At 41.3% G+C, this 27,591-nt stretch overlaps 2 protein-coding genes across 7 annotated transcripts; one reads left to right on the top strand and one right to left on the bottom strand.

Annotated features, from left to right (window-relative positions):
• The first annotated feature begins 1,187 nt into the window (after positions 1-1,187).
• jak3 (Janus kinase 3 (a protein tyrosine kinase, leukocyte)) lies at positions 1,188-16,074 on the top strand. 3 transcript variants are annotated; one of them, XM_061824920.1, is made up of 24 exons: positions 1,188-1,343; positions 2,058-2,291; positions 2,387-2,504; positions 2,925-3,042; positions 3,595-3,740; positions 4,099-4,402; positions 4,642-4,758; positions 4,843-5,000; positions 5,077-5,188; positions 5,283-5,463; positions 5,599-5,723; positions 6,931-7,062; positions 7,168-7,255; positions 7,537-7,661; positions 7,731-7,869; positions 8,057-8,208; positions 9,232-9,382; positions 9,510-9,637; positions 11,011-11,200; positions 11,292-11,416; positions 12,352-12,524; positions 13,660-13,777; positions 13,857-13,970; positions 15,713-16,074. In XM_061824920.1, exons 2-24 carry the CDS (start codon positions 2,093-2,095, stop codon positions 15,830-15,832), a joined length of 3,333 nt encoding a protein of 1,110 aa, XP_061680904.1. In that variant the 5' UTR covers positions 1,188-1,343; positions 2,058-2,092; the 3' UTR covers positions 15,833-16,074. The 3 variants fall into 3 exon arrangements, with proteins under 3 accessions (XP_061680904.1, XP_061680903.1, XP_061680905.1); XM_061824919.1 differs by having other exon boundaries at positions 1,188-1,498; XM_061824921.1 differs by lacking the exons at positions 4,843-5,000; positions 5,077-5,188; positions 5,283-5,463; positions 5,599-5,723 and having other exon boundaries at positions 1,193-1,498; positions 15,713-16,067.
• Positions 16,075-16,151: 77 nt separating this feature from the next.
• LOC133503367 (N-acetyllactosaminide beta-1,3-N-acetylglucosaminyltransferase 3-like) lies at positions 16,152-27,277 on the bottom strand. 4 transcript variants are annotated; one of them, XM_061824922.1, is made up of 3 exons: positions 27,159-27,235; positions 23,765-24,892; positions 16,155-19,699 (listed from the first exon to the last, which is right to left on the bottom strand). In XM_061824922.1, the coding sequence occupies exons 2-3, from the start codon at positions 23,857-23,859 to the stop codon at positions 18,529-18,531; spliced, it is 1,266 nt and encodes a 421-aa protein (XP_061680906.1). In that variant the 5' UTR covers positions 23,860-24,892; positions 27,159-27,235; the 3' UTR covers positions 16,155-18,528. The 4 variants fall into 4 exon arrangements, with proteins under 4 accessions (XP_061680908.1, XP_061680906.1, XP_061680907.1 ...); XM_061824924.1 differs by lacking the exon at positions 23,765-24,892 and having other exon boundaries at positions 16,152-19,699; positions 27,159-27,277; XM_061824923.1 differs by lacking the exon at positions 23,765-24,892 and having other exon boundaries at positions 16,159-19,702; positions 27,159-27,228.
• Positions 27,278-27,591: the final 314 nt, after the last annotated feature.

Raw genomic sequence — 27,591 nt, 5'->3', positions numbered from 1 at the left:
GAAACCGGAGTAGCCGGAGGAAACCCACGCAGGCACGGGTAGAACTTGCAAATTCCACACAGGGGGGATTGAACCTTGTACCACAGAACTGTGAGGCCCACACTTTACAGCTGTTAAACCATGCCACCCTTCTTGTATTAAATTTTTATTTTGGGGCAGAATGCACCACTGCGTATTTTATGGTCAGTAGTAGTATTTGGTGGGTTTTCTTTTTTCCATGCTAGCACAGTAAAATCTTGCTTAGCACAGCCACCTCACAGTTCTGATTCAAATTCAGACTCAAACCTTTGCATGCCTCCATTGCGTCCATGTTCACTCTTTGTCTATATTGGTTTTGTCCATGTAACGCAGTTTCCTCCCAAATCCCTAAAACATATGTTAGCTCTAAATAGTCCGTAGCTGTGAATGTCAGTGGGAATTTTGTTTGTCTATACCAAGGGTCACCAACGCGGTGCCCACGGGCGAATGGTAGCCCGCGAAGACCATATAAGGCGCCCACGAGGTATGTTCCAAAAAATACTAAATGCCACAAATTGCTACTATTATTTGTGCTTTAGATTCTGAATCTGACTTGCTTACGTGAATTCAAATTTTAAAATGAATTAAAAGAAAAGTATTTTGTGTACGTGTAATGAACTGAGTCTGAAATTTGCCGCAAACAGGTCAAGTAGCTCCTCATACGATCAGTGCTCACAAAGTAGCCCTCAGCCTCAAAAAGGTTGCTGAGCCCTGGTCTATACTGTATTTAGCTTGTTTTTCTCCAGGTACTATTCAAGGATGCATCCTTCCTCTCACCCGAATTCAGCAAGGATAGACTCCAGCACACCTGTGACCCTAGTGAAGATTAAGCTCTGTAAAAATAGATGGCCGTTTTATTGCTACTTGATGAACATGTAGTCATTTAACTTAATGTTATGGGTAATTATGAAAATTGTGAGTTTCCCCTACTAAACTTTCAACCGGTGAGGGGAAGAAAGCAAACTTGCACTTGTGGGAAAACAAAAGATACAAGGCGTTGCAGCATAAAAATAGCGGTTTCGAACAAAATGGATGAGAAATACTTGAACAGCTCAGAGGAACATTTATTATGATTTTTTTCTTGTTGTTTTTAAAGCTTGCCATTCACACCACGTGGCTTTTTTTCTGTGACAGGAAACTGCTGAGAACCTCTGCGCTGAACAGGGAAACCACAGCAGTCGGTTGCTTCTCTTTTTCTGTACATCAGCCACAATTATTTGATTTCTACATGAGTGAATTTACCTGAACTAATGCACAAATATAATCAGAATCATAGCTGGATCATAGACACTATTTCAGATGATGATAAAAATGAGCACCTAAAGGTAAGCAATGCTTTTTGTAACGACTGATCACATCACATCTGCTGATCTAAAACAGAAAAACCTGTCAAAGACTTCCTGCGCACACACATACAATAAAGAGAAGATATCCTTGAACAAATTATTAACCTGAGGACTCCTGGCATACAAACTTAAAGGTAAATCGGGCTTTAATCATATTTTTGGCAAAAACTACTCAACGTTTTCATTTTATGAACCCAGGGATGGTGTCTTTATTTCAAGCCTAGCTTTTTTTCAATTTTTTGATGCTTTTGTATTTTGTTGCACAATATTTGAAGTATGTACACACAAGTAGGTATTCTGTAAGTGTATTTATTAGGTTGTTAATAGACTTTAAGTGAAAGAAATACCATGTTTCTACAGTATAATGTATGACAGAATATGAACATGTCTATTTCTATTATTTCTTTTCCTTATAATAATCAGTGGTTGTAATTCGTCCAAATTTATTGAATTTCTTCGGACAAAATAAAACTTCTGAAACAGATCGATGTAGCGCTTCAAATTTATGCTCTCAAGCGATGACTGATTGATATTTTCTTCATCGTCATCTGTACCTCTTAGTCCTTGCCGATCGACATGGTAATGATGGCACTCGTGTTAGATCGGATCAAAGTGTGGCGTGGTTTAATTTTGAAGTGTAATGCCGTCCTTCTGTGTCCACTTCTTCATCCACAAACATCTCACTGCGTGTAGCTCTTCAGTGAGCTCTTACCATCCTTAAAGCATCCATGGATCTCAGCGAAGAGGAGTTTACTCCTCTAATGATCAGAGACCGCAGAGGCAGCCAGAGGTCCAGTTCAAGCATTGCTTCCGGTTTGCAAGTACACTTGTACTTCTTCCCTCCAAGAAAAGATGCAACGACAATACACATATCATCTGGCCAAATGTCAGCAGAAAATGTTTGCATCCAAGCAGCCAAAAGATCCGGTAAGACAAAATGAATTCATGTAAAAGCTGAGCTTGTCATGTCTTTTCATGGCCATGGTAATGCATATGAGGATGCATGTCTTTTGTTTCTCAAGGAATTTTACCAGTTTACCAAAGTCTTTTTGGTCTGGCCTCTGGTGACCTCTCATTCTGGTATCCCCCATCACACATATTCAACACAGAAGAAAACCTACAGGTCCACTTCAGAGTCAGGTTGGGATATTTAACTGTCCAATGATCTTCCCAGTGCATCGGAAATCAACAGCAATAACAAAACGTCATTGGTTGATAGACTCCCCAAAAAATGTATGGTTCATTCACAATTCAATTCACAAGCAGATCTAAGATGGGTTATAACTTACTATATACACAGTAGAATTCAGCAGGGGAAAGGTTCTTGCTGCAAATGTTATCCATCCATGTTCTGTAAGGACTTGTTTGCATCAGGAACCTACCCCAAGAGGCAGGGTGTATTCTGGTCTGGCTGTCTGCCAGATCTAGTGACTTATACTGAGGCGATATAATGATTTATACACGAACAAACAGTCTTCCCATTTAAAAAAAAACAAAACACAATGTAAGTTGTTTTTCTGCTCAATCTGTGAATAGGAATTACATGTGATTAATGTACAGGTTTTTCTTTGGAAACTGGTATGGACAAGGACCAAGAATGTCGTACCGCTACAATCTGACCAGAGACAGAATAAGTCCTGTACTTGACTACTCTGTCATTGACTATCTCTTTGCACAGGTAAAGAAAAACAATATTTACTCCATGTTTACAATGATGCTTACATTTTTTACATTCCTGCCGTTGGTAACTGGCATCATAGGTGTGGGTGGTGTTCTGTGTGAATACACCCTGCCGATGATTTCAAAGTCAAACTAATGCACCCACAATATGAGCCAGTAATCTCTTGCATATGCAAACAATAACAAGACAACCCAGATGACACCAAAAGGGAATGGAAATTCCACATACTGTAGTTTATACAACCCATTTATTTACATTTCATAATGTGAATAATAATCCAAATGACCCATTTTTTTTTTGTACTGCTGTAAGGCAAGAAATGCTGGCAAGATAACAAAAGCTGCAATTGCACGATTATTTCAAGACCCAAACAGATCTAATTTGAAATAAAACAACCCAAGCTATACAATTATTATTTTTCAAGGGAAACAAGATTGAGTATATTGAACGTTTGATCAGCCTAAAATTGTGTTGCATCTCAAGGTTTAATGTCGAAGGTGACTTGCATGTATTTTCATTGTTATGTTGCTGTTTTCTTCGGTTATGTAGGTACGAAGTGACTTTGTCTCGGGCGAAGCCGGAGTGGCTCCACCATTAAGCGTTCAAGAAGAATGCCTTGGCCTGGCAGTTCTGGACCTGTGGCGGTTGGCAAAGGAGCAGCATCAGAGCGTAAGGGACCTCTGCAAGATTGTCAGGTACATATAGGTATATATTTAGACACAGGTGTCATTTGAGGAAGTGGTCTTGCAATTGGATGGTCCAGATGCAATCACTGGTTTCTCCCACATTGTACCGTTGTGCTAAAATGTTTGGACACACAATCATGATTGTGTGACCAAGACAACGTTTTAAAAGTTTACATTTTTTTGACAGCTAAAAATGTATGATATGGATGCATCTCTGTGCAGTGGTCTTTGTATTCTAAATCGTTGACGCAATACACACAAGATCTTCTACCTTAGGGTTAATTTTCTGTGCAGCATTTTTTTACCAAATACCTCTCACTGGTTAAACTTAAAATAAGCAAGAATTGTGTGCACTATTTCCCCTCAGCTACAAATCTTGCCTTCCTGAAACACACCGCCACGACATCCAGAAGCGGAATCGCCTGGATCGCTATCGAATCAGACATACTCTCAAGCGTTTCCTAAAGAAGCTTGGAAACTGTTCTGTGGATGAGTGCTGCCTGAAACTAAAATACTTGGTCGAAATGGCTGGCATTGTTCCTACCTTGGGAAGTGAAGTCTACCACATCAGCGCTGGTTCTTCCAATTCCAATGGAATGTTCACTTATGTGAAGGTCACTGGGGAAACTGGAATTCAAACCAGCGGAAGTTGTCATCCTGATGGTTCCTTGGTGAGTTCAAGATAGATTATTTTTCTTGGGACGTGTACCTCAACCTTGCATCAATAAAGATTAGACTTTGTTGCGGCAGCATTTGTGACAAGGTGCAACCGATATCTGTTGAATAAATTCATCGGAGGCGTTTGAGTGCAAAAGTAAAAGCGCTGTAGAAAATGGTTTGATGGATGACTTGGTGAAAAGTAAAATGTGAAAATTAGCTGATTAAAAAGAGTCGTTATCTTCCCTTGTAGGAGTGGCAGACTTTCTGTGATTTCCAGGACATCATTGCCATCAGTCTGAAGAGGGTATCTCATGAGCAGGAGGACAGCAGGTTGGTGACTGTGTTTCGTCATGACGACAGATACATGGTGAGTTTTAAGTGGGTCGTCCTGAAACATGTTTAATTAAAGAATGATAACATTTTCATGCATTCCTCTTGATTTGCACCAAAGGAAGCCAATTTCAAGAGTCTCAAAAAAGCACTGTCATTTGTGTCACTTCTTGACGGCTACTTCAGACTGACCACTGACTCTACCCACTACTTCTGTCAGGACACTGTGCCTGAAAGTATTCTGGAGGGTATCAGAAACCATTTTCATGGCCCAATTACGTAAGTCCTTTTCACAAATACAGTGATTCACATTCTACAAGAACACCAGTAGAGTTTTTTTGAAATCTCCAATGAGGTCGGAGTTTGCAGTCGACAAGTTGAAAAAATCTGACGTTAAAAGTGGAACATTCCTACTCCGGCAGAGTCCCAAAGATTTTGATAACTTTTACCTCACTGTCTGTATCCAGGTAAATTTCACTTTAATGACGTACCGGACTGACTTACAAACCAACCTACCAACCACAATACTGTGGCCGTGCGGTCACGTTTATGTTCCTTCAGACTCCTCTTGGACTTGATTATAAAGACTGTCTCATCGTGAAGAATGACAACTACCGTCTTCCTGGTGTCCAGAAGTCCTTTTCCAGTTTAAGAGAGCTCACTAGCTTTTACCAACAACACAAACTTCTTTTGGATAATGTTCCTGCCAAGCTCGGCTATTGCTGTCCACCCCAGCCCAAAGGTTGCTTACTTCTCAATGCTGTATGAAGGATATCAAGAATGAAAAATCCATAAACATTAACGTCTCAAGGCTTCAAAACTATTTTCTTATGTGCAGTCCAATATCTAGCTTTTGTATTTGATATTCCTTATGTAGAGCTCACAAATCTCATCGTCATACGTAACGGCATCCCTGTTGAGGCTCAAGGGTCCCCAACACCTGAGAGGAAAAGGTTCTGTCATATTCAGTTCCACATGATCAAATATGAAGACCTAAGATGGGTATGTTCTTGAAAGTTGAGCTTTACAAAAACTGTCCTCCGATTGCATTTTCTACTTAAAATTACCTCTAGGAAAGTAGCATGAGATGCTGTCCCTGTTGTGAGTATTTTTTTAAGACTTGTTCTTCTTTTTATTTCGGCTTGTCCCATTAGGGGTCGCCACAGGGTGTCATCTTTTTCCATCTAAGCCTATCTCGTGCATCCTACTCTCTAACACCCACTGTCCTCATGTCCTCCCTCACAACATCCATCAACCTTTTCTTTGGTCTTTCTCTCACTCTTTTGCCTGACAGCTCCATCCTCACCACTCTTCTACCAATATACTCACTCTCCCGCCTCTGAACATGTCCAAACCATGGAAGTCTGCTCAATATTCTGAAAAATCTTGAATGAGCTCTAAATTTCATTACTGTGAAGCTCGGGGTTTTTAGGTTCTGTATTTCTGTACTCCAACGACTTGACTCTTCTTTTCTTTTTGACTTGTCTTGTTAGGGGCTGGGACAGCGTGTCGTCCATGTTAGCCAATTTGCTGGATCGTCCTCTCGAACGCCAACTGCCCTCATGCCTTCCCTCACTATCAACCTTTTCTTTGGTCTTCCTCTCGCTCTTTTACCTGGCAGCTCCATCTCCATCACAATTCTATTAACATACTCACACTCTCTCTCACTGGATGTGTCCAAACCATTGAAGTCTGCTCTCTCTAACTTTGTCTCCAAAACATCTAACCTCAGCCAGCCCTCTAATGATCTTATTTCTAACCTTAACCCAACCTGGTCAAGCCGAGGGCGAACTACAGCTTCTTCATTTCTGCCACCTCCAGTTCAGTTTACTATTGTCTCTTTGTACATCATGCCTGGACGTTGCCCCTCATCCTAGCATGGACTCTTCTATCACATAATGCACCTGACACTTTCCTCCACCCGTTCCAACCTGCTTTGACCTGTTTCTTTACTTCCTTACCACACTCACCATTCCTCCATCGACCCAAAGTAATTAAAGCCTCCACCTGTGCTCTCTTCCCACTGTAGCCTCACTCTTCCACATCAACCACTCTCATTCATGCATGTACATAATCTCTGTCTTCGGCTAATCTTCATTGTTCCAAACTGGGCTTGGTACCGGCCTACATTTTCCACTGCCTTCATTACGCCAGTGGCTTGACTTTAATTTTAGTCATCTTCTACTTTCTTCTTTCCTGCAACTTCCAGGGGGAGAGCCTTGGACAGGGATCTTTTACTCGAGTTTTTAAAGGCTACAAAACTGACATTCGTGATGGGGAGAAACATGTGACGGACGTTCTCCTCAAAGAACTTGATAGTGCTCACAAAAACTGCTGGGAAGTGAGTTCCCTGACGAAAATACACAATTGATTTGTTACATACATCTGGATCCAGATGCATCATTATTAAACATGTGCCATTGGCTTTGTATTTTCTGCCACTCAGTCATTTTTTGAAGCTGCCAGCATAATGAGTCAAATCTCACACAAACACCTCCTCTTGGTTTATGGCATCAGTGTCCATGGAACAAAAAGTAAGTTGAAGCCCAAATGCAACTTTTCGACCTTCGCAAGATTTTCCTCCATGTTATCCCAAATGTGACTTGTATGAGAAAGGATTGTCCAGATGTCTTCAAAAAAATGATTTTATGGGTTAACCTTGCTATTCTTTTTCTTTTACATCTTCAAAAATACAAACATGTGCTGGTGAGTCTTGTTCTCCAGGCTTCCCATTACTGCAGGCCAGTCCTGTTCCTTTGGATGAGCATTTCTGACTCCTCGCAGCTGTTCAAGCAACCTTGCCTACTCTTTCCAGACATAATGGTCCAAGAGTTTGTAAAGTATGGAGCCCTCGACCTTTATCTGAAAAGGGGGAGATCCATGTCAGTGAGCTGGAAACTTGACGTCGTCAAACAGCTTGCTTGCGCCCTCAACTTTCTGGTGAGAACACATTTTCGACATGGGCCATTAAAAACCTGACAGCTTTCATGAAAAGCGATGGTCTTGCAGGAAGAAAAGAACATTGTTCACGGAAACATTCGTGCAAAAAATCTTTTACTGGCCAGAGAAGGTGACGTGTCTCAGGCCAGCTCTCCTTTTATCAAGCTAAGCGACCCCGGCGTCAGCGTTGCAATGATAGGCAGAGATGGTAAGAAGTTGCTGGTCTCCCGCTTTTCTAAAAGTTGCAATGACAAATGACATATTTGTTGGAATACAATATATATTTTATCGAGTCCCAGAGAGGAAATTCCAAAAGTAATACATTTGTATTTCACAATACACTTGGCAACATATTGTAAATTTGTATTGATGCATACTATACGTGGCCATTTCAGTTATCTTGGACAGGATTCCGTGGGTGGCCCCTGAGGTGCTGGAGGCACCAGACAAGCTAACCTTGGCGTCTGATAAATGGAGCTTTGGAGCCACTGTGTGGGAGATCTTCAACAGTGGCAAAGCCCCACTGCATGACTGGGACCTTCAACAGGTACAGCACGTACTCTTCACATCAAAGACTTGGAAAAAAAAAAAGAAAGATTTTTATTAATAGAAATAATACATTATAATAATACCACTACTACTCATAATGATATAGCATTGTAACAATAACAATACTATGACAACGACAGCTCCCACTACTACTACTACTACTACTACGAATAATAATAATAATAATAATAACATCCTCCTAATCATAACACTAATAGAAAAAAGGTCTCATCTGTTATAAATGCATCAGTATAGTCTTATTGAAGAATATTCCTCCTGGTGGCTGTCACGACCCATCAATACGGAGGTAGGAGCCAAATGCAGGCGTTGGGAGACGCAGAGGTAATTCGGGAAAAACTTTTATTGTTCCACAGTCGGGGATCGGGCAGGCAGTCAGGTGCAGCAACGGTAGTCAGGACGTCGGGCGTAGAGAGCAGGTCCGCGAGCAGGCAAGAGTCGGTACACACGGGTTGTTGATCAGAAGATACGGGAGTGCAGGAACGGGGCATGAGTTGCAACGATTTGGCGCCAGACCAGTCGTCCCCATGGTCCTATATACACCAGGGCCAATCAGCCAGCATGAGGTGCAGGTGTGTGCCTCCCAATCAGCGCGGCTGCGCGAGAACCCGCACAAAGGGCTGGACCGGCAGGACCATGACAGTGGCACTACAGACTTGCATCCGACATTAGCTTTGTGACTTGGCCTTCAGAATATAACAGAACACACAGTACTCTACTATAAACTTACAGTTGCAATAAGTTCACATTCAAGTTGTATTTTGTTTTTATTTTGTATTGCATGCCTGTACTTATGTGTTGCATTATTATCTTTTCTCCTCATTTTGAACCGTTTTACATCTTATCTTATGTTGGTGTCCATATGGTAGGCAAAGGAAGAACTTTATTGCACATACTGCTCACACGACAATCAGCACTTAGAATCTTAAATCCTCCTGTAATGTATTATAAAACGAAGATGTGCAACTTGTATAAAGCTTTAAAATCGTCTTGCTATTTGTAGAAGCAGCAGTTTTATGAGAGTTTCCTCCAGCTGGCGCCCTCTCAATGGACGGAGCTGGCCGAGCTGATCAGCCAATGTATGAACTACAAAGCGGCCTTTCGACCTTCATGTCGCAGCCTCATCCGTGAGCTCAACAGTCTCATCACATCAGGTGCCCGTGCAATACTTCATATTATCCTACGGTTGTGGGTCTCTGCACACATCCTGACAACGTGGCTTAAATAAAGCTCTTATCAACACAAAGTATCATAAATGCTATATTGCTGCTTTCCTGACAGACTATGTGATACTTCATGCCACTGAGCCTGTAACCCTCAACCCAATGTGTCACGCATCCAGTCCCGCCCTTCAGGATCAGACACTATTTGAGTACAGACACCTACGTTACATCTCCCTACTGGGAAAGGTATACAGGACATGAACACAGACGAAATATAAGACTGCGTATAAGACTTGGTGCAGTAGACTTGCTCCTTTAACCAACAACCCCCTAAAAAAAGTCACACCATTATAATCAGGACTCTGGCTGGTACTCATTCCTACATAATGACCACCACGACGACACATCCATCTGCCGGGAAAGCGGGCACTCGGCCGTTTACAAACAGCAGTAGTAAAATCTAGAGGCGGCATTTTGCATGAAAATCAAATCTTCAACATTCTTCCAAGCAATGATAACTGTCCAAAGTTCCTCTTACCTTTTGGCATTCATGCTATCGTGAAGAATTAATGGAGCCACAATCTTGTCCGTAGTCGTCCCACACCACCCTAAACGCTCACATATGAAGGAAATGAAAAACTGAGAACAAAAATAAAGATTAAATCGTCATACATTAAAAAACAACCACAAACATTAACCCCAAAACATAAGTCGGCATTTTTTAAAACAGAGAACTCATTATTAATCACTCTGTATAGGACGGTTACTATCTGTCCTTTTTTAAAATTCATATTTCCCTTTCAATAGCAGTTTTACAAACCCTGTGAGCATAAATATTTGGTTTAAAACAAAACAAAAACAACTCCAACATAACGTAAAAATTGCTTTTTATGATCTGGCCGCTTGTCTAATAATGATCCTTCGGAATAACTTTAGGGACAACATATGTTTAATACTTTTATTTTGGGTTTTGAATGGGACCTTAAAAAAAAATCCAGAGTGTAGAGAACATCGTATCGCTTTTATACAAACACAAATGATGGCGTAAGTGTCAGTATGAGAAACCTCAGCGACTTCACAGCTGCTTCTTCCTGTCACAGATCAAGACTTTAAAATCATGCAGTGGGAGGAAGCGGGGATTTTTTCTTCTTTATAAAATTGTGCACTCCCCCCAACAATTCACCCCACTTGCTACTTCCCCTCATCTTTTATTTTTCTCAATATAGAGAGAGATTCAATTAATGTTCTACATTTCTGCTTTATTAGAATTCTCAAAATTATGCCAAAATTTAGCAGGATGCTATAGAATAGTGCAAAATATTTCTTCTCGAAATTGTCACGGTTCGGAATACTTTTCAAAATGGAAAAGATCTCCTGTATTGAATTTTTTTTAGTTCTTGAGCACAACTGCTTGCAGACTTTTGCCAATTTTTTGTTTCATTTGGAGCAAAAATACATTGTACGTATTTAACCAAACTTAAAATGCATTTCAAAAAAAATTTGAAGGTATAAATAATTCAGTTAATTAATCTTTTTTTATTAACTTTTAAAGTTACATGCATTGTAGACATAATGACAGACTATTGATAACGTTAATCAGTATTCCCCACTTCCCCCAGGGAAACTTTGGAAGTGTCGAACTGTGTCGTTACGACCCACTGGGAGACAACACAGGTGAGATGGTTGCTGTGAAGAAGTTACAGCCCAGTAAGCAATCAAGCCTGGAGGACTTCCGTAAGGAGATCAAAACCCTCAGCATGATGTCTTGCGACTACATCGTCAAGTACAAAGGGGTCTGCTATAGCATGGGTAATACAAAGGAAAAGAACATTTTATATTTGCAGGATTTGCTTCTGGACCTTATTGCCATTTAGACGATAATCTCGAATCGTGGTTTCAGGGCGGCTCAACATGAGTTTGGTGATGGAATATTTACCACATGGAAGTCTTATCGTATACACAGAAAACAACAGACACAACATCAACACCCGGCGCTTGCTGCTATTTGCGTCGCAGATCTGTAAGGTACGACATTAAGTTTACAACCAATTTTCATCAAAAGCTTTGGGATGGATGTAAAGTTGAAAATGACTGAAGTGATTGAATGAATGCTAAATCCTCACTTTGTGGGCAGTTACATTGATAAACAATATTATTTTCCGAGTCTTTTCCCAACTATTTGATGGGAAAATAGCTGTCTCAGTGCTTGAACTTCAGTCCTCGCCAGTGTTGTAGAATAATGCTTCTCCGAAGATCTTCCTCAATTTCCCGTAACGAATATTCTATCTTCTCCTTTAGATCCTACAGCTACAGTAGTTGAAACAAAGATAACGGCACATCTGCTGTTTGCAGCCAGGGAGTGGAGCCCATTTTGACTCCTTTGCTTCAGAACTTGATTCATCAAAATTCGGTTCTACTACAGAATACCTAGTGATCAATTAATCACCTATTATACCCATACATAAAACAGATGGGACAATTGCGTCTCACCGGGATGGATTAACAGAACTGAAATGTCATTTCAAATAGTTTGGGTCTGTTAAACCTCATCTTGTTTGTATTTCCGACGCAGGAAGTGTAGGCAGGATAGCGATAGGCGAGTCAGCTGTGTAAATAGTTTGACAGTGACAGTGCGACAGATGTCCTACAGATGAATTGAACAAAGAGGAGGAACCGAACCATTTCTGTAGTTAGATGCTAACAAGTGATATGAATTCCGTGGAAGTGAGTTTTACTACATCGCCAGGTAGTAAAGTAAGCACGTAGTGTGACTTAAAGGGAATTGACTGAAAGGCTGTCATTGTATGATGGACCAGGTAAAAGGTGAGTCTCGCATTCAGTCAAAACTGCAAAAACACACAATTTGACAAGTTCATAAACACTCTGACCAGAAGAAATAAAACACAGAGCACCGACTCGTGGTCTGGATGATGAAGATTACATGTCCTGTCTTCTTCCAGGGCATGGCGTACCTGCAGACGTTACGTTATGTGCACAGAGACCTAGCAGCCAGAAATATCCTCGTGGCTAGCGAATCATTGGTGAAAATTGCTGATTTTGGACTGACCAAGATTGTTCCTTTGGACAAAGAGTACTACAGAGTCAAACAGCCAGGAGAAAGCCCCATCTTCTGGTGGGACATTCTTTTTTTTTTAACAGGACATTAGGCCAATTGCTTCATTTTTGGTGAAGACTAAAAATATTTGGGATTCTCATCAAAACGTGAGATGATCTCAACATTTTAAGTTTTATTTCCAAATACTTACAGTTTCATTTGCTACATTACGTAGACGAAAGAAAGCCCATTGCTTTTTTTGTTTTTTTTTTAATCCACCCATTGTTCATGTGATCAAGAGTACTGGAATAAGTCACAGCTCCATGTGCTTCATCACGTTACATTAATTATTTAAACAATATGCAGTGCTTCAATTTCAGATTTGTAACTTGACTTGTGAAGACGACATTTATACAAGTTGTCAGCGTAACCAACGTTCAAATCAAAGAGCTGTCTATGGGTAGAAAAAAAAGATTGTGAATCTGAGAGAATGGAAAGTGGAAAATCAGCCGGTGCCACTGCACACATGTTGTCCAGAACGGACAGTACAATCGTTTGGAATGTCCTGAGAAAGAAACAATACGCTAATGTACATAATAGCGGATGTTGAATTGGTAGATTAATGATGGTTGTGACAGAAACTTTTGAGAACTGTAAAGAAGAAACTAAAACAAATGTTAGTGACATCAGGAAGAAAAAAATAACTCCAGATAGCAGAAGTGAAAGTTTTATAAGCTATTATTTGTAAATGACTTCACAAACAAAAGTACGGAGCCTAAACCGTGGAAGGATACTAACTACTTATTAGCACTTTAGAATTTGCACCAAAAAGTACATAGAGAGAGGTAACGCCTCTTGAATGTTCCGAGATTTTGTAAAACATCATAGCACCAGATAGATAAAATCAGAAGTCTACAGAAACTGTCTTTTTGTATTTAAAGGAAAACATGTTTGGCTTACGTGGTTCACCATGGAGCAAATATGATGACCTAAACACACTCGCAAAACAGCTAAGTGGAAAGTTTTAGACTGGCCACGTCATTGCACAGACACAGATTCTGTAGCGTATGCATTGTACCTGTCAACGTTGTTGTTTGGTGTTTAGATTATGTCAAACATTTTTTCAGGATACATCAAAAATGTAAAGAATCTGCAAATCTATTTCAATACCTTTGAGGAAACTGTGGTTAATTCTCCATTTGTGGTTCTGCAGGTATGCCCCAGAATCCATCAATGATTTCAGATTCTCCCAAAAGTCAGATGTGTGGAGTTTTGGAGTTGTTCTTCATGAGCTCTTTTCCTACTGCGATACGGACGCCAACCCCAAAAAAGTGAGCATTCTCGTGTGACTTTCACAATGTTTTGTACTTGATCGTGGCACACTTTTTTGCTCATTCATGCACGTTTCAGCTGTGTATTCAGAGGATCGGGACCAACGTGCATGGATTATCCATTTCAATCCATCTGCTCAATATCCTCAAGGACAATTGGAGGTTGCCCCCCCCTCCGAACTGCCCGCCCAAGGTAAGTCGTGCAATGCGTTCACATCATCCCATGAAATTCGCTGCGTCATATTAACAACCTCACATCACCATTAGCACTCGTGCTATTTGTAGCATATTTTCTACAATAACTGCCACCCCAAAAAAATACAGTGTTCAATTACATAAATTGGAATGGGTTTAATTTGGTCTGAGAACAAAGCTCGTAACTTCATTTACTTGGATGTTAAAGTCGTTTTCGCCGTTGAAACTAATTAATCTGTGCCAACCTCCAAAACACTACATTTTTAGTTTCGTGTACCATTATTTCATCAACAAAAATACCAAGGCAGTTTATAAAAACCTAGAAGTATATATAAGGAATTAACTGGTTGCATAATGTGTAACTGTTACTGTATATGTACTGTAGTATTCGTGAGAAGCATTAGCTAGCTTTGGGGTTAAAAACAAAAGACAACCAAATCCATCGCTCCAAAAACATCCTAAATTAGGGCCCTTGTCATAAAGTATGGCGCCAGTGTATTTGGTATGGGTATTTCGCAGAGTGGGCTCTATTTTCATGACCAGCGCTCTACCAGTGCCAGTGCTGTACTTGGTGTCTGCGAGGGGATGGGCTAGACCCAGTTTTGGTCATTTCGTGGACCGGCAGAGATCAGTGCATTTCAAATTGGGACGTCTCTGTTGGTGTGAGTGCGTTCACAGTAGATTTCTATCTTGTCCAATCAAAGCAGCTCCTCGACTCCATTTTAATAAGCAGTACACTCGAATAGGATACATGGAAACATATTGATACTCAGAAGAGGACTCAGCAATGTGTGTGTGATTGGAGTAATGAACATTAGCGGAGAATCTATTAAACAGACCAAGCTGGCAAAAACCGCGGGCGAATTAAATAAGTCTGTGGACCTCACGTACGGTATATACGACCCCCTCCAATGAACATTTGTTTCCAGCCCCTAACCTCTCCAACCTCCCTAGCTGAATTCTGACCAGTAAGTGGGTTGAATTAAAAAAACAAAAACATAATGATGATGATGATAATACATTCAATGATTGGAGTGCTCCGGTGATTCAAAGCGTTCCGGCACTCATGTCTGTCTGGTGTAGGTTTAGACAGACTTTCTGAGACCAAAATCACGCTGCACACCCTCGCTAGGCCAACCCGCCAATCTTGGTTCAGATGGCTCGGCCAAATTGGCAGACGTGCAATACATAAATAAAGATGCGCTCGTTTTTAATGCTGAAGCTCAGCTGTCCCTTCTAGGAAAATAAAGCCTGGTCTTTGATCAACCAAAGGAAACATTTATATTCAATCAAATGTTTGTATTTAAAAAGTTCTAATGAGAGGGAATCATCTCTGAATGTTCTGAACTCCATTTTCAATAACGCAGTTGTATTGCGTGGAATCATGCTGCCTTTGTGGAGAAATTGTGGGTGGAAAGGCAGCTCAGCTTTCCACCGATGATCTCGCGTTCTTTTTTCTGAGATCACACACTGGTCATGACTGTATCCAAAAACACTTGCAGTGTGTGTTTCTTTCGGCTTGTCCCTTTCGGGGTCGCCACAGCGTGTCATCTCAGATGAACGCATATATATGTTTGGCACAATTTTTACGCCGGATGCCCTTCCTGACGCAATTGGCCTCAATATTGGATGTATGAAAAACAATCAATTCCACGCAATCAACCCAACACTGATGAAGTCATTATGATGCCAATTTCTATGAAATGGATCCAAGTCACTGAAAAGGTTCTGCTCATTCAGGTCTACGGTTTGATGAGGCAGTGCTGGGTTTACAACTTTGAGGAGAGGCCCTGTTTCTCCAGTCTGGAGGATCAAATAGAAGTCATCATGCGCGAAGAGAGAGAGAACCTGAGAGGCTGAATGGAAGCGGCTCTTGCGGTGCTGCCAAAAATGGCAAAACGCCATGTTTGCAAGCTGCACCGAGCGAGCGTGAAGATTATCTCTCTATGCAGTTGCAGCTGGATCCAAACGTTTTGGGGGGCTAAACAACCAGGAAAATGTTTCAACTGCATAATGCTGCATTTTTTTTCCTGTTTTTTTTTTTTATTTCTCAGAATACAGGACTGTTTAGCAGTTTTTACATTTTGTCAGAGGCTTTAGTTACTGTTTCACTTTTAAGTCATTTAATAAAGAATAAACATCTCCATATGTGAATTCTCTTTAAATGTTTGCAGAACCCTTTAATAATAGTTTTAAAAGTTCAGTTTTAATCACTTGTAAGCCTTCAATGTCTTAACATGTTAATTGCGAGAAAGCAGCAGTCGGGCAGACTGATAGATGAAGCGATAAGACAGACTTCAGCATTTCTTTCAACCCTGTCAGCCCAAAAATATAATACTTAAACATTAAAAGACTGCCTCTGTCTTCAGTGGCTTAAAAGTATTTGGACATCATGACTTAAACAATCACACTTTTTTTCCACTCATAAGTTTTTTTCCCCCCAGTTTAATGAACTCACCGATGTCCTCTTTTGAACTAATTTACACATTTTTCCGAAATGTTCTGAACAGTCCTTCACGTCAGATTCCTTTTTTTTAACTCTACTGTAGATTGTGGAAATGTGAAATACACAATATAATATAAAAGCCATATATATATATATATATATAAGGCATTTAGATATTGGTTTTTAATAATGAACAGACTTAAGCACATTTACAGAGCAAAAGTAATGCCAGATGAACAGTGCAACAGTGACTTCTCCCTGCAGAATCCTAATGAAAGGCAACAGAAAATGGGAGGGGAAAAAAAGTCGACACTAATTTCACAAAAGTACAACATTGTTTCCATTGAGAATCTCAGTCAAGAACGTTATGAACCTCATCAGCATAAATCAGTAAAATCATCATATAAGCTTAGAAACCCTGAGACAACATCCAACATATTACAAAACCATTCATTACAGTTAACTTAAAATTATAAACATCAGTACCAATACATAAATATACACAGAAGTGACTTCAAATATGTTGATATATCAAAACAACTCGAGAGCTATGATGATAGATGTTCAGCGCGTGGACATTCAGTTTAGAACAATGATACACAAAGAAAACCTTGCATTGTCAGCAAAAAAATAAAATATAAAAAAAGGAACCCAAGCACTCTACCATGCTGTGCAATGAATAATAATTTGCTCTAACAATATAAAACCTTTCTAGTCCAGAGCATATTCCAAATAAAAGATTAACCCTTCTCGCAATTCCTCATATTTGCACCACACCCAATGGTAACATTTACCCTAGTTGAATATTTCTTGTATTAATGATAAACCAAAACATTTCACGAATTTTACCACTGTAATTTCAGGCAACTTTTAGTGTCGTGGTGACAATAATAATAAATGTGGAATTGGGAAATACTGATGTTGCTTTTGCATCCACTTTGATTGAACTGCAGATAAGTTAATGGTTGATTAGACAATTCAATTATAAACATGCTCACTCTGAACCTCAGCCCCCGGTGTCGGATAAAGTGCTGATGATAAGAACTGCAAACTGAAGACAAACATATTTGTTCTTCAATGAGTAGCCAATAACGACCGCCAGTCTAAAGTTTCGTGGAACAAATAAATGATGGCCCCCCACCCCAATGAGCTATTGATTATAAGATCGCACTTTCGCAATTTCTTTCTTGTGTGTGGAAGATGTTTCAGATGGAGGAGCTGAAAGAAAACTGGCTTGTCTTTTGGAGTGCAAAAAAATGTCAAAACCAGTATGGCTGAGAATGATTGGGAGCCATTAAAACGGGTGGTGGCCTGCTTCTCTCTCATCTGGGATTTTGTCCAGCTCAAGATGCCCTAATGAGGACAAGCGTCCGAGTAAATGGATGGCAGGCCGGATGGATGATGTAGAATGTAGAATGTCACCCTTATACAGCATGTTAACATTTTTTTCGTATATATTACAAAAAAAAAAATCCACAATGATGGCGGGGGTGCACATTTGTGACAAAATACAACATTTCAAGTGCATTACTTTTTTTTTTGTTTATATATGAACTTTGACTTGTACGACCTTGAGAAGAGGGGAGCAAATTATGGCCAGTGGCCCAAAACTTGCTCTATGTTTTAATCTTGGCCACCGAGCATTTATATCAGCCATGTAATATTTTTTTCACCTAATAATGGGTGGTTAAAATATATTTACTGATTTATTGAATGATTTAGTCATTATTATAAATAAGTTATTTTTTTCCAATTTAAATAAACAATTTGACATTTCACATACACATATTGTCTTTCTTGGTTTTTGACCTAAGGCTTTTCATTGAGCAGCAATTCACACTTACGCTGTTGGACAAAAACTGAATTTAAACAAGTGTTCAACTTTTCTCTTAAGAACAAGTTGACCTGATTCCTTCTCGTGAAACGACAGCTGCTCGTCCACGTAAGCCCAGGGAAGTGGCGGCGGCTGACTCCCCTGGCCATGTTGTTGACAGTCATCCTCACCAGCTGAGTGCAAAGCTCTGCCCAAACCGTCCACGTGAAGGCATGCAGGACCACACAGGCTCCCCATGTCAACGAGAGTAGCAAGTCACATCTTTTCATCAGAAATTCATTTGTGAATTACTGCAGGTGTTTTTTCCCCAGATGGACCACATTTGTGAGCATGGTCATGTATTCTGTGCCACATGAGGTACATCTGGGCCGGAAGGAATCGGTGGACCAGCAGCATTTCCTTATAGTAGCAAGGGTCGTATCCGTCGAGATTGCTGGCAGGGATGTACAGTCCCGCTGTCTTCACTCCCATATGGGAACTTGGGCCGATCCCTGCCTTAGCAAGGCACATTCCCATGTAAACATCATCTATGGGAAGAATGGTAATGGATCGGGACATCTTGTATATGACTGAAGCTGTGTAGCCTGACAGCAGGAAGCCCCCGCCCCCACAATACGGTGGATAGGAGTCCGACTCCTGCACTTGAACCGGAATGTAATACTTGCTCTCGGGTAACCTAATGGGCCCTACATTCTGGATCAGGTGACCAGTGAAGAGATGTTTGCTCCCGTCGTTGTCTTGAAGGCTCTGGAGGAATTCCACCATATTGTCAGTGTTGGCAAAAACGTCATCGTCACCATTTAACAAGAAGCGAGCGTTCGGACAGTTTCTTTCCATCCACTCCAGGAAAAGCACTTGTTTCAAGGTGAGGTTGTAGAAGGAGTCAGCGAAGTCCCACTGGAGGATGTCTTTGTACTCGTGCTGCTCTATTTGAAGGAGCTTGTTGAGCCTCATCTTCTCAAAACCGTGATTCGTCGTACCCGAAAGAAAAACTCGTCTGATCCAGACCCCGTTATGTAATCGCTCCTCAGCCCACGTCTTGCGCAGCACCTCCCGGCGATCGTAGTTTGCGGGAGAGCTTTTAATGACCAGTAGTAGGAAAACATCGCTTGATTGATCGGCTCCGCCACATTTTTGAGGAAGGTCCAGCAGCATAGGGAATTGCCGGCAGTGGCGATAGTACAGAAAGTCTTTAATACCACCAGGGAGAGCAGCAAAGCCTGAGATGTTGGCGACAGACATGTTTTGGTGACAAGCTTCCCTTGGCCAGGTGAAGGATAAGGTTTTGTTGGCGGTCTCCACTACTGTATTGTGATGCTCTCCCATGACTGCTTGGAAGTGAATGTTCTTACGGTCAATCAAATCTATAAGCAGATGGATGATAAGCACACTTAGACTTCCAAACAGCAACCATGTACGGGGTCTCAAGTGTATCATCCTTGAAACTCTGCTGAGAGAAAGATCAAGAGATGATTTAGATGATTGTGTTATACACAAATGAAATATAATACTGAGTACAATTGCACAATATTCTACATTTTAGGGGGAAATGGGGTAAAGTAAGAAATCCTCTGGATCTAGCCAATGGCAGAAACCATCGTATTTTTAAGCCCCTCCTATTTCAATTGAACCACAAAGAAAATCAAGACAGAATGAAAAAAAAAAGAGAGATCAACATAAGATTGTTAATGGCAGTCCACTGGTGTGTGTTTTAGTTAGGTTTGTAAACTATTGTTTCTTTAGGGGGGTATTTTTGTAAGTTCAACTGGTACACATCATAAAATGACCACCGATGTTCACATGTGACTTGGATTTCACTCTTAATCTCTTCATCTGAAGTACAGTCGTACCAGTGACAAAAGTATTATGAACAACTCTCCCGATGATGCAGTGAAGTTCTCCACCACAACGCAACACAATAAACATATACAGCAGTCAAATTAACCTCTCTCACTGGTTCAATCAAATTAAAACATTATCATCAAAATATTTTGTACAGAATTTGGATGGAATATAATTATTTTGTGGCATATTGTTGTGGTTTGTCTGTTGTATGGTATCAAATATCATTCCACTACCTAATCATAAACATGGGAATGTAAACGTTACTACAGGCCTCACTGAACTTCTCGCATGCACGGGTTTTTGGTTCAGCGAATAACAAAGCTGCATTCCACTTGGACAGCTGGTACCTATCAGCTGTTAAAAAGGCCCCATATAGGACCTTCATCAACTTGACGGCATCCCTCGCTATTGGTCTCCACCAATGGGTTCTAGGATTACCATCATGACAGGCGCTGACCAATTTACGGCCACAGCTCTGGTTTTCGACCTTGGCAATGAAGGCACAGAACATCGTCCCCTCGGACTCGATGACCACCGCCTCCTTTGGAACATGAACAAAGTTCTGTCAGAGGTTGCAGTTAAAACTACTTCTGATAGGGAATTCTGCCAGAGATTCCGGGCAGACCCTCACAATACGTTTGGGCGTGTCATGTCAGACCCGCATATTCCCATATTATTGGAGCCAACTCAGCACCAGGAGATCAGTTGAAAAACTCCGCCCCTCTCTTCACCCGAGTGTACAAGACATGCGGCTGTAAGTCAGCTGTCAACCACAAAGTCGATCATCGGACTGCAACCTAGGGTGTCTTGGTGGCAAGTGCATGCCTCGACACACTTGTGCTTGAACATGCTCGTTATAGAGAATCTATGGTGAGCACAGAAGTCCAACAAAAGTAAAAGGTTCAAGTTCTGATCGGGGGCCATGGAGGCAGTTCCACCTGATCATACCCTTCCAGCTCTCACTGTCATTGCGCACGTGAGCACTGAAGTCTCCCGGCAAAATGATGGAGTCCGCAGCAGGAGCACTCCCCAGCACCCTCTGTAAGCGCTCCAAAAATGGTTGGTACTCTGAGCTGCTATATCGTGGATAAGCATGAATAACAGCAAGGATCTCCCCCCGACCACCCAAAGGCGGAGGAAGGTTACTCTCTCATCATCTAAGGTGAACCCCAATGTAAGGGTGCCGAGGCAGGGGACAATAAGTATACCCAAACCTGCTCGGTCCCTCTCGTTGTGGGCAACTTCAGAGTAGATGAGAGTCCAACTGCTCTTAAAAAGACTGGTACCAGAGCCCAACCAATGTGTGGAGGAGAGTGTGACTATATCTAGTCGGAACTTCTCGACCTCACACACCAGCTCGTGCCAGAGATGTGACCCAGCTCACACTGCACCTGACCCCTAAGGCAATTCACATAGGTGGTGAGCCCATGGGAAGGTGGACCCACATTACACTTTCAAGTTGTGTCCAGCCAGGGCACCATGGGTCAAGGTCCGGGCACCTCAGCTTGAATACATAAATGCAATATTGAAGCTCACCTTGAACCCACACCTCGAAGCCCAGCTCCAGAGAGGGGCCCTTTTGACCCCCATTTGGGCAAGGGAAACATTGATCCATTTATATTTTTCATCATATCTTATAACTCTGCAATGTCTTGTCCCTCACCTCTGACCTGTTTCTCATGGGTGACCCTACTAGCGCCATAAAGCCCCCGAAAACTTAGCTCATAGGATCACTGGGACACACAAAAGCTCCACCACGATGAGGTGATGACTTCCAGGAAGGGAAGCCATCGGGATGTCAAATCTCAGATTCAGGAGGAGAAGGGGGACTGAAGCGTGTGTTCCAACTACAGAAGAATCACACTCCTCAGCCTCCTTAGTAAGGTCTACTTGGGGGGAGTAAAGAGAAGGGTCCATCAGGAAGTGTAATCTCAGATGGTAGTATGTGGTTTTTGTCCAGGTCCTTGAACAATGGACCAACTCTACACCCTCAGCAGGATTCTCAAGAGCACATGGGTGTTCACCCAACCAGTCTATATGTGTTTTGTGGACTTGGAGAAGGCATTCGACCATGGCCCTTAGGGAGTCTTGTCGGGGGTGCTTTGGGAGTATGAGGTAACGAACCCCCTGTTCAGTTGCTGTAAGACTAGTGTTAGAGCTTGGTCTACATTACTGGCAGTAAGTTTACTCTTGTTTCCAGTGAGAGTTGGACTACGCTAAGGCTGCCCTTTGTCACCAATTCTGTTCACAACTTTTATGGACAGAATATCTAGGCACAGCCGAGGCATAGAGGGGTCCAGTTTGTTGGCCTCAGTATTTCATCCCTGGTTTTTGCAGGATGACGACGTTCTGTTGGCTTCATCAAGCCGTGATCGCCAACTCTTACTAGAGCGGTTCACAGCTGAATGTGAAACGGCTGGGATGAGAATCAGCACCTCCAAATGACCATGGACCTCAGTCAGAAAAAATTGGCATGCCCTCTGCATGTCGGGGATGAGATCTTGCCCCAAAGAGGAGAAGTTCAAGTATCTTCTTGTCTTGTTCACGAGTGAGGGAAGAATGGAATAAGAGATCGAAAGGCAGATCAGTGCAGTATCTGCAGTGATTCAGACTTTGTATCGGTCTGTTGTGGTAAAGAAGGAGCTAAGCCGAAACGCAAAGCTCTCAATTTACAGGTCGATCTGTGTTCCTATACTCACCTCTGGTCACAAGCTATGACCAAAAGAACAATATCCCGGTTACAAGCAGACGAAATGAGTTTCCTCCGCAGGGTATCCGGGCTCTCCTATGGAAATACAGTGAGAAGCTCGGTCATCCAGGAGGGGCTCGGAGTAGAGTTGCTGCACATCTGTATTGAGAGGAGTCAGATGAAGTGGCTGGGACATCTAATACTGACGCCTCCACGGTGAGATGTTCTGGGCAAGTCTCACAGGGAGGAGACCCCGGGGATGACTCAGGACACGCTGGAGGGATTTCGTCTCTTGGATGGCCTGGAAACGCCTCGGGGTCCCCCCGGAAGAACTGGATGAAGTGGCTCGGGAGAGAGAAGTCTGAGCATCCCTGCTAAAGCTACTGCCTTCTTGACCCGACTTCAGATAAGCAGTAGTAAATGGATGGATGGACGTTACTACAGTAAATCTAGAAATTTTATGACTTCTAAAGTCAGTACCCCTTAACATAGGAAGTATGATTACATGAACGCATGCAACACGGCTCATTTAGACAGTTAAATGTATAGCAAAGAAATTCACATTGTATGCAAGTGAATGAGGTTTGTTGCCTCATTACAAGTACATTTAAACTAAGTTACCAGCTGAGAGGTTATTGTCTTACTTTAGTATCCTCAATGTTTGCAGAAAAATCTAACAATTTTTTTACCTTAACATTGACACTGGTGCTGCAAAAGAAAAACTTAAAGGGAGTTTTGCAATTTTCTGCTAATTACTTTTTGTCATATTTGTCGCAAAAAAATACATTTTCGAACCAATAACATTTAGGGCTCTATTTTCATTGATGCCGCGTCTTCAGTGGGGAGCCAACGTTGGCCTATCCTGCTTTTTATACAAGCACGAGGGTCAGAGGTTGTGTTTGCCATAAAGTACTGTTTATTTAAGTCCTCAGCGATTATCAGGAGCACATTCCGTATTTTATTAGGGTACCCACTTACAGTGTCACACCGGCAGAGTGCTCCCCTCTTGCATGCCTCGCAGGAGTTGCGCATCGTTCTCTTCCACATAGAGATCCTTCCATCGAGACTGCCATTTTACCACATTTAAAGGGAATGAGAGGAGTTGCTTTGATTGGCAGAGAATGAAGTTGGCTGTAAACAGTCAATTTTTGTTGTTATCATGTTGGTGTGTGCCGTTTACAACAAATCTGTCTGAGCAAAGGTACGTGTGTAACGCGGGAATGATGTTCACATGTATGGTGTGGCTCTTTGCAGTAACAGTAAAAAACGTGGCTCTTGATCTCTGATTGGTTGACCACCGCCGGTTTATATCATGGGCTACTATCAGGTCACAATGACAAAAAGTTATTTGGGAAAATTTTAAATTATATCTAATTACCCAGTGTCCTGTCTATAATAGAGATGGTTCTAATATTATGACCGATGAACATGTATTTTGAACAAACAGTATTTACTAGGATGGGGATTACAGAGTGACCAACTCACTCCTCTTTACTATTTCACAAGTTTTTTTTTTGTTTTTTTTTAAACCTGTAAGTGGACTTGAACTTGTTTTTCCGCTCTTCCTGGAGTAAAATACTGAGATTTCCACCGTACTCTTTTGTATCAACTCAACATACACCAGTTTGAGCCCACAAGAGGACTAGACTATTGCGGCTGCCTCCTCTCAGCCATACTTGTAACATTTGAGGCGCTGACGTTGGCTAAAGAGCAGACGTGAGGTGACCTAGCGAGAATGCTGGCGTGCTCCGCTGCTGTGATGGGTGTGGGGTGGAAAGTAATTACAAAAATTCATGTCACCTTCACGTGGATGGAATATGTTGCATATGTGGTAGAATGTATTTTGTCATTAGAATAAACCTGCCAACGCCACTTCCAATGACATTTGGGACATTGTGTACAACATTAATAAAAACCGAACAACCTATGGGCCATAGGCCTAAATCCACAACAAAGATAAGACGAAATATTTGATGTCCAAACTGGTAAACTGCTTGTTTGTTTGCTGAATTTGGCCCCCAGCCCAAGTCTTTAATCAACCCAAGATACATGTTTTAGGACTGCGAGAGGAAATGTGAGAGGAAGCCAGAAGGCCACACAGGGAGGCTGAAAGACAGAAGAACAAAAAAAAAAAAAAAAAAAAAACACCCAACAACAGATATTATCAACGTGAACATTAACTTGTACAGTGATGTGAATCATTGTTTTAAATTTTTGCTAATTCATGGTTTTACACAATTTCCCAACTTCATTCAACTTTGGGTTTTCAGTACTCATCCTACAAAACGGAGGCTTGAGAAACGTCTGGAAAATAACATGCCTCGGCATGATATTGACCCCACCCTGTTCCTCAACATAACCAAATCCTGTGCTCCACTGGCAACAACCAATAAAAACACATATGAGCAAATGTACATCTTGAAGGATGACACACTCCTTCTCTACATCACAATTACACATAAGAAGCGATTACACCTACAGCAGTACACAGAAACGCCTATAATTATGCTTTAGTTAAAAAAAAAAGTACCGTGTCCGTGTGTGTGTGTGTGCGCACGTGTGAAATAAGTAAAGATGTATTTAGTGCACTGGATGTGTAAAGCAAAGAGTTTTATCATACAGTACATAATGCCCTAAATATGCGAGGAAGTAATGAAACAATAAATAATGTGGAGGCGGCAGCTACAGTAGCGTGAGTCCAGAGGAAGTTTTTGCCCGCTCAAAATTGAAGGGGGCAGTTTAATGCCCACCCTGACTTGGATGTCCTGCGTCACTGCTTCCTTGTGGCAAATGCAACCACCCTGGGACTTTTTTTGCACTGAAGGTGTGCTCATATTAATAAGGGAACTTTGTGGCTAGTGCAATTCAAAAGTTAGAGCGGAAAGTTGCGTCCGTGTCCACTAGTGTTGAAGCAGACACAAAAGTAGGATGGCACAAAACTGCAAGAAACATTCTCACAGGTAAAACCTGTTAGATACATCTTTCTTCGCAGATCAAATCTTTGGAAACATTGAGGAAAAACAGCTTGAGCTGTCGCCACCACACTATTTTTATTTTTCATCACATTCAACCGTCTACAAATTTTTCAAAGGAGTAAAAGAATCACAACCTTAATATCCCATAGTGAATTCTGTCCAAAAAGCCTGATTAGACTCGTTTATATTCAGTTTTAATGCCTCATACTGTTTCATGGTTTCACAAAACAAACTGACCCCCAATTCTTGGTTGTGCAAATGTTTCATGCACATGATAATTTCCTTCTCTATTCTATTTTTAAGGTAGATGTAGATTGTACTCTTTGATATGTTACACTGTTAACAAATCCGTAATAAGCATAGCATTCAATAAATGCCTCTTTGAAATGTGTCAATTTAAACTGTACATTTGTTTAAAAAAAAGTCTTTTGAAATGACTTCATTTGAAAATGTACAAAAATTGCACGTGACTCAAATGTGTCAAAATGGCACGCACGCAAGCAGCCAGACCAGTTTCTGAATAGCGATGCGTCAAAAAAAATGGACGATGTGGAAATATAATTGTAGTCATCAAGTATTGTACAGTACTGTATTGTCTCGTGAAATTGAATTGTTGCATCTTCATAAAAGAGCGTCTTTAGGACAAAACAGAGACAAGGAGAGACTTTTCAAAGGACAAAATTCAGACGATAATTAAGTTGTAAAACCGTTGAAGTCGTTCAACTTTAGTTTTTGCTAACATAAAAAAAAGCTTGATGAGATAAAGCGTGAGCCTAATTGTAGACAACCTTTTGACTGGACAAATCTTGGGGAAACGCTCAGATGCTCATGCAAATACTTTCAAAGTGATTACAGGAATTATTAAACGGGTTTGTAAAACTGCACTGCATCATACTGACTTACTCACGTAACTTATAATTAATTGAAACGTAAAAAGTGAATTATCAGCGTGTTCTGGGAGGTAATGCACCTTGAAGGACTCCATACGTAAAATTATCCCTCATAATGACCAATAATTATCTTACTGAAAGTTGCTGGGGAAAAAAACGGTCTTGCGAAGATTCAAAAAAAAAAAAGTAATTATAATAATGACAAAGTGTGAATCCAAGCGAGGGCAATTGGTTGCATAACCACCGTTAATAACAGACATGGAACGCTTGTTTTACCTGTTACTCAAGCTACGTCAATATTTTTATGTCATTTTTATATTTTGAACAAGTTTCTTTGAAAGCGACGCAACTTGCATTTTGTTATTGCCATCTACGTGGTAGCAAAGTCAACGCGTCGGGGATCAGAAGCTGCCGTTATTCGACAATATTGAACGGGGGGGGGGGGGGAAGATATCCATACTCCGTGGAAATATTAAATATTCGAGAGAATTGTATGCGTGTACTTACTTTGTCCGGACGCTTGTCGTCCAGCCTGCAGGGTTCGATAGTGCTTGTGCGTCGATGGACGCCCGGCCGGCTGAAGCTGTCACCCACCCGACGGGCGGGGCCACCCCAACCACCCAGCCACTCATCTAGTCAGCCACTTTCTTTCGATTTTGCTGATACAAAAGTAAACTTTTCAGTATACATGTTTGCTATGCCAACAAGTCACTATTGGCAAAATTACAAAATGGGGAAGCACTGCGTGTATTTTTAGTGTCGTCGACATGATGACAGATATAACCTAACAGGCTCGATATTTAAAAAATTCCGCCTTTTCTGGGGAAAATGGGAAAAGAACACATTCACATGACATTTTCTGAATCTTTCATCTTCAAAATACGAAGGGGGAGGGGGGGGGTGTTGAGTCCAGGCAGAAATTTGGAAGCTTCAGGGATGC

The sequence above is a fragment of the Syngnathoides biaculeatus genome, chromosome 7, assembly GCF_019802595.1.
Source record: "Syngnathoides biaculeatus isolate LvHL_M chromosome 7, ASM1980259v1, whole genome shotgun sequence".
Lineage (NCBI taxonomy): Eukaryota > Metazoa > Chordata > Actinopteri > Syngnathiformes > Syngnathidae > Syngnathoides > Syngnathoides biaculeatus.
The sequence above is the reverse complement of the archived record's forward strand: the minus strand, read 5'-3'. Positions and strand labels throughout refer to the sequence as shown.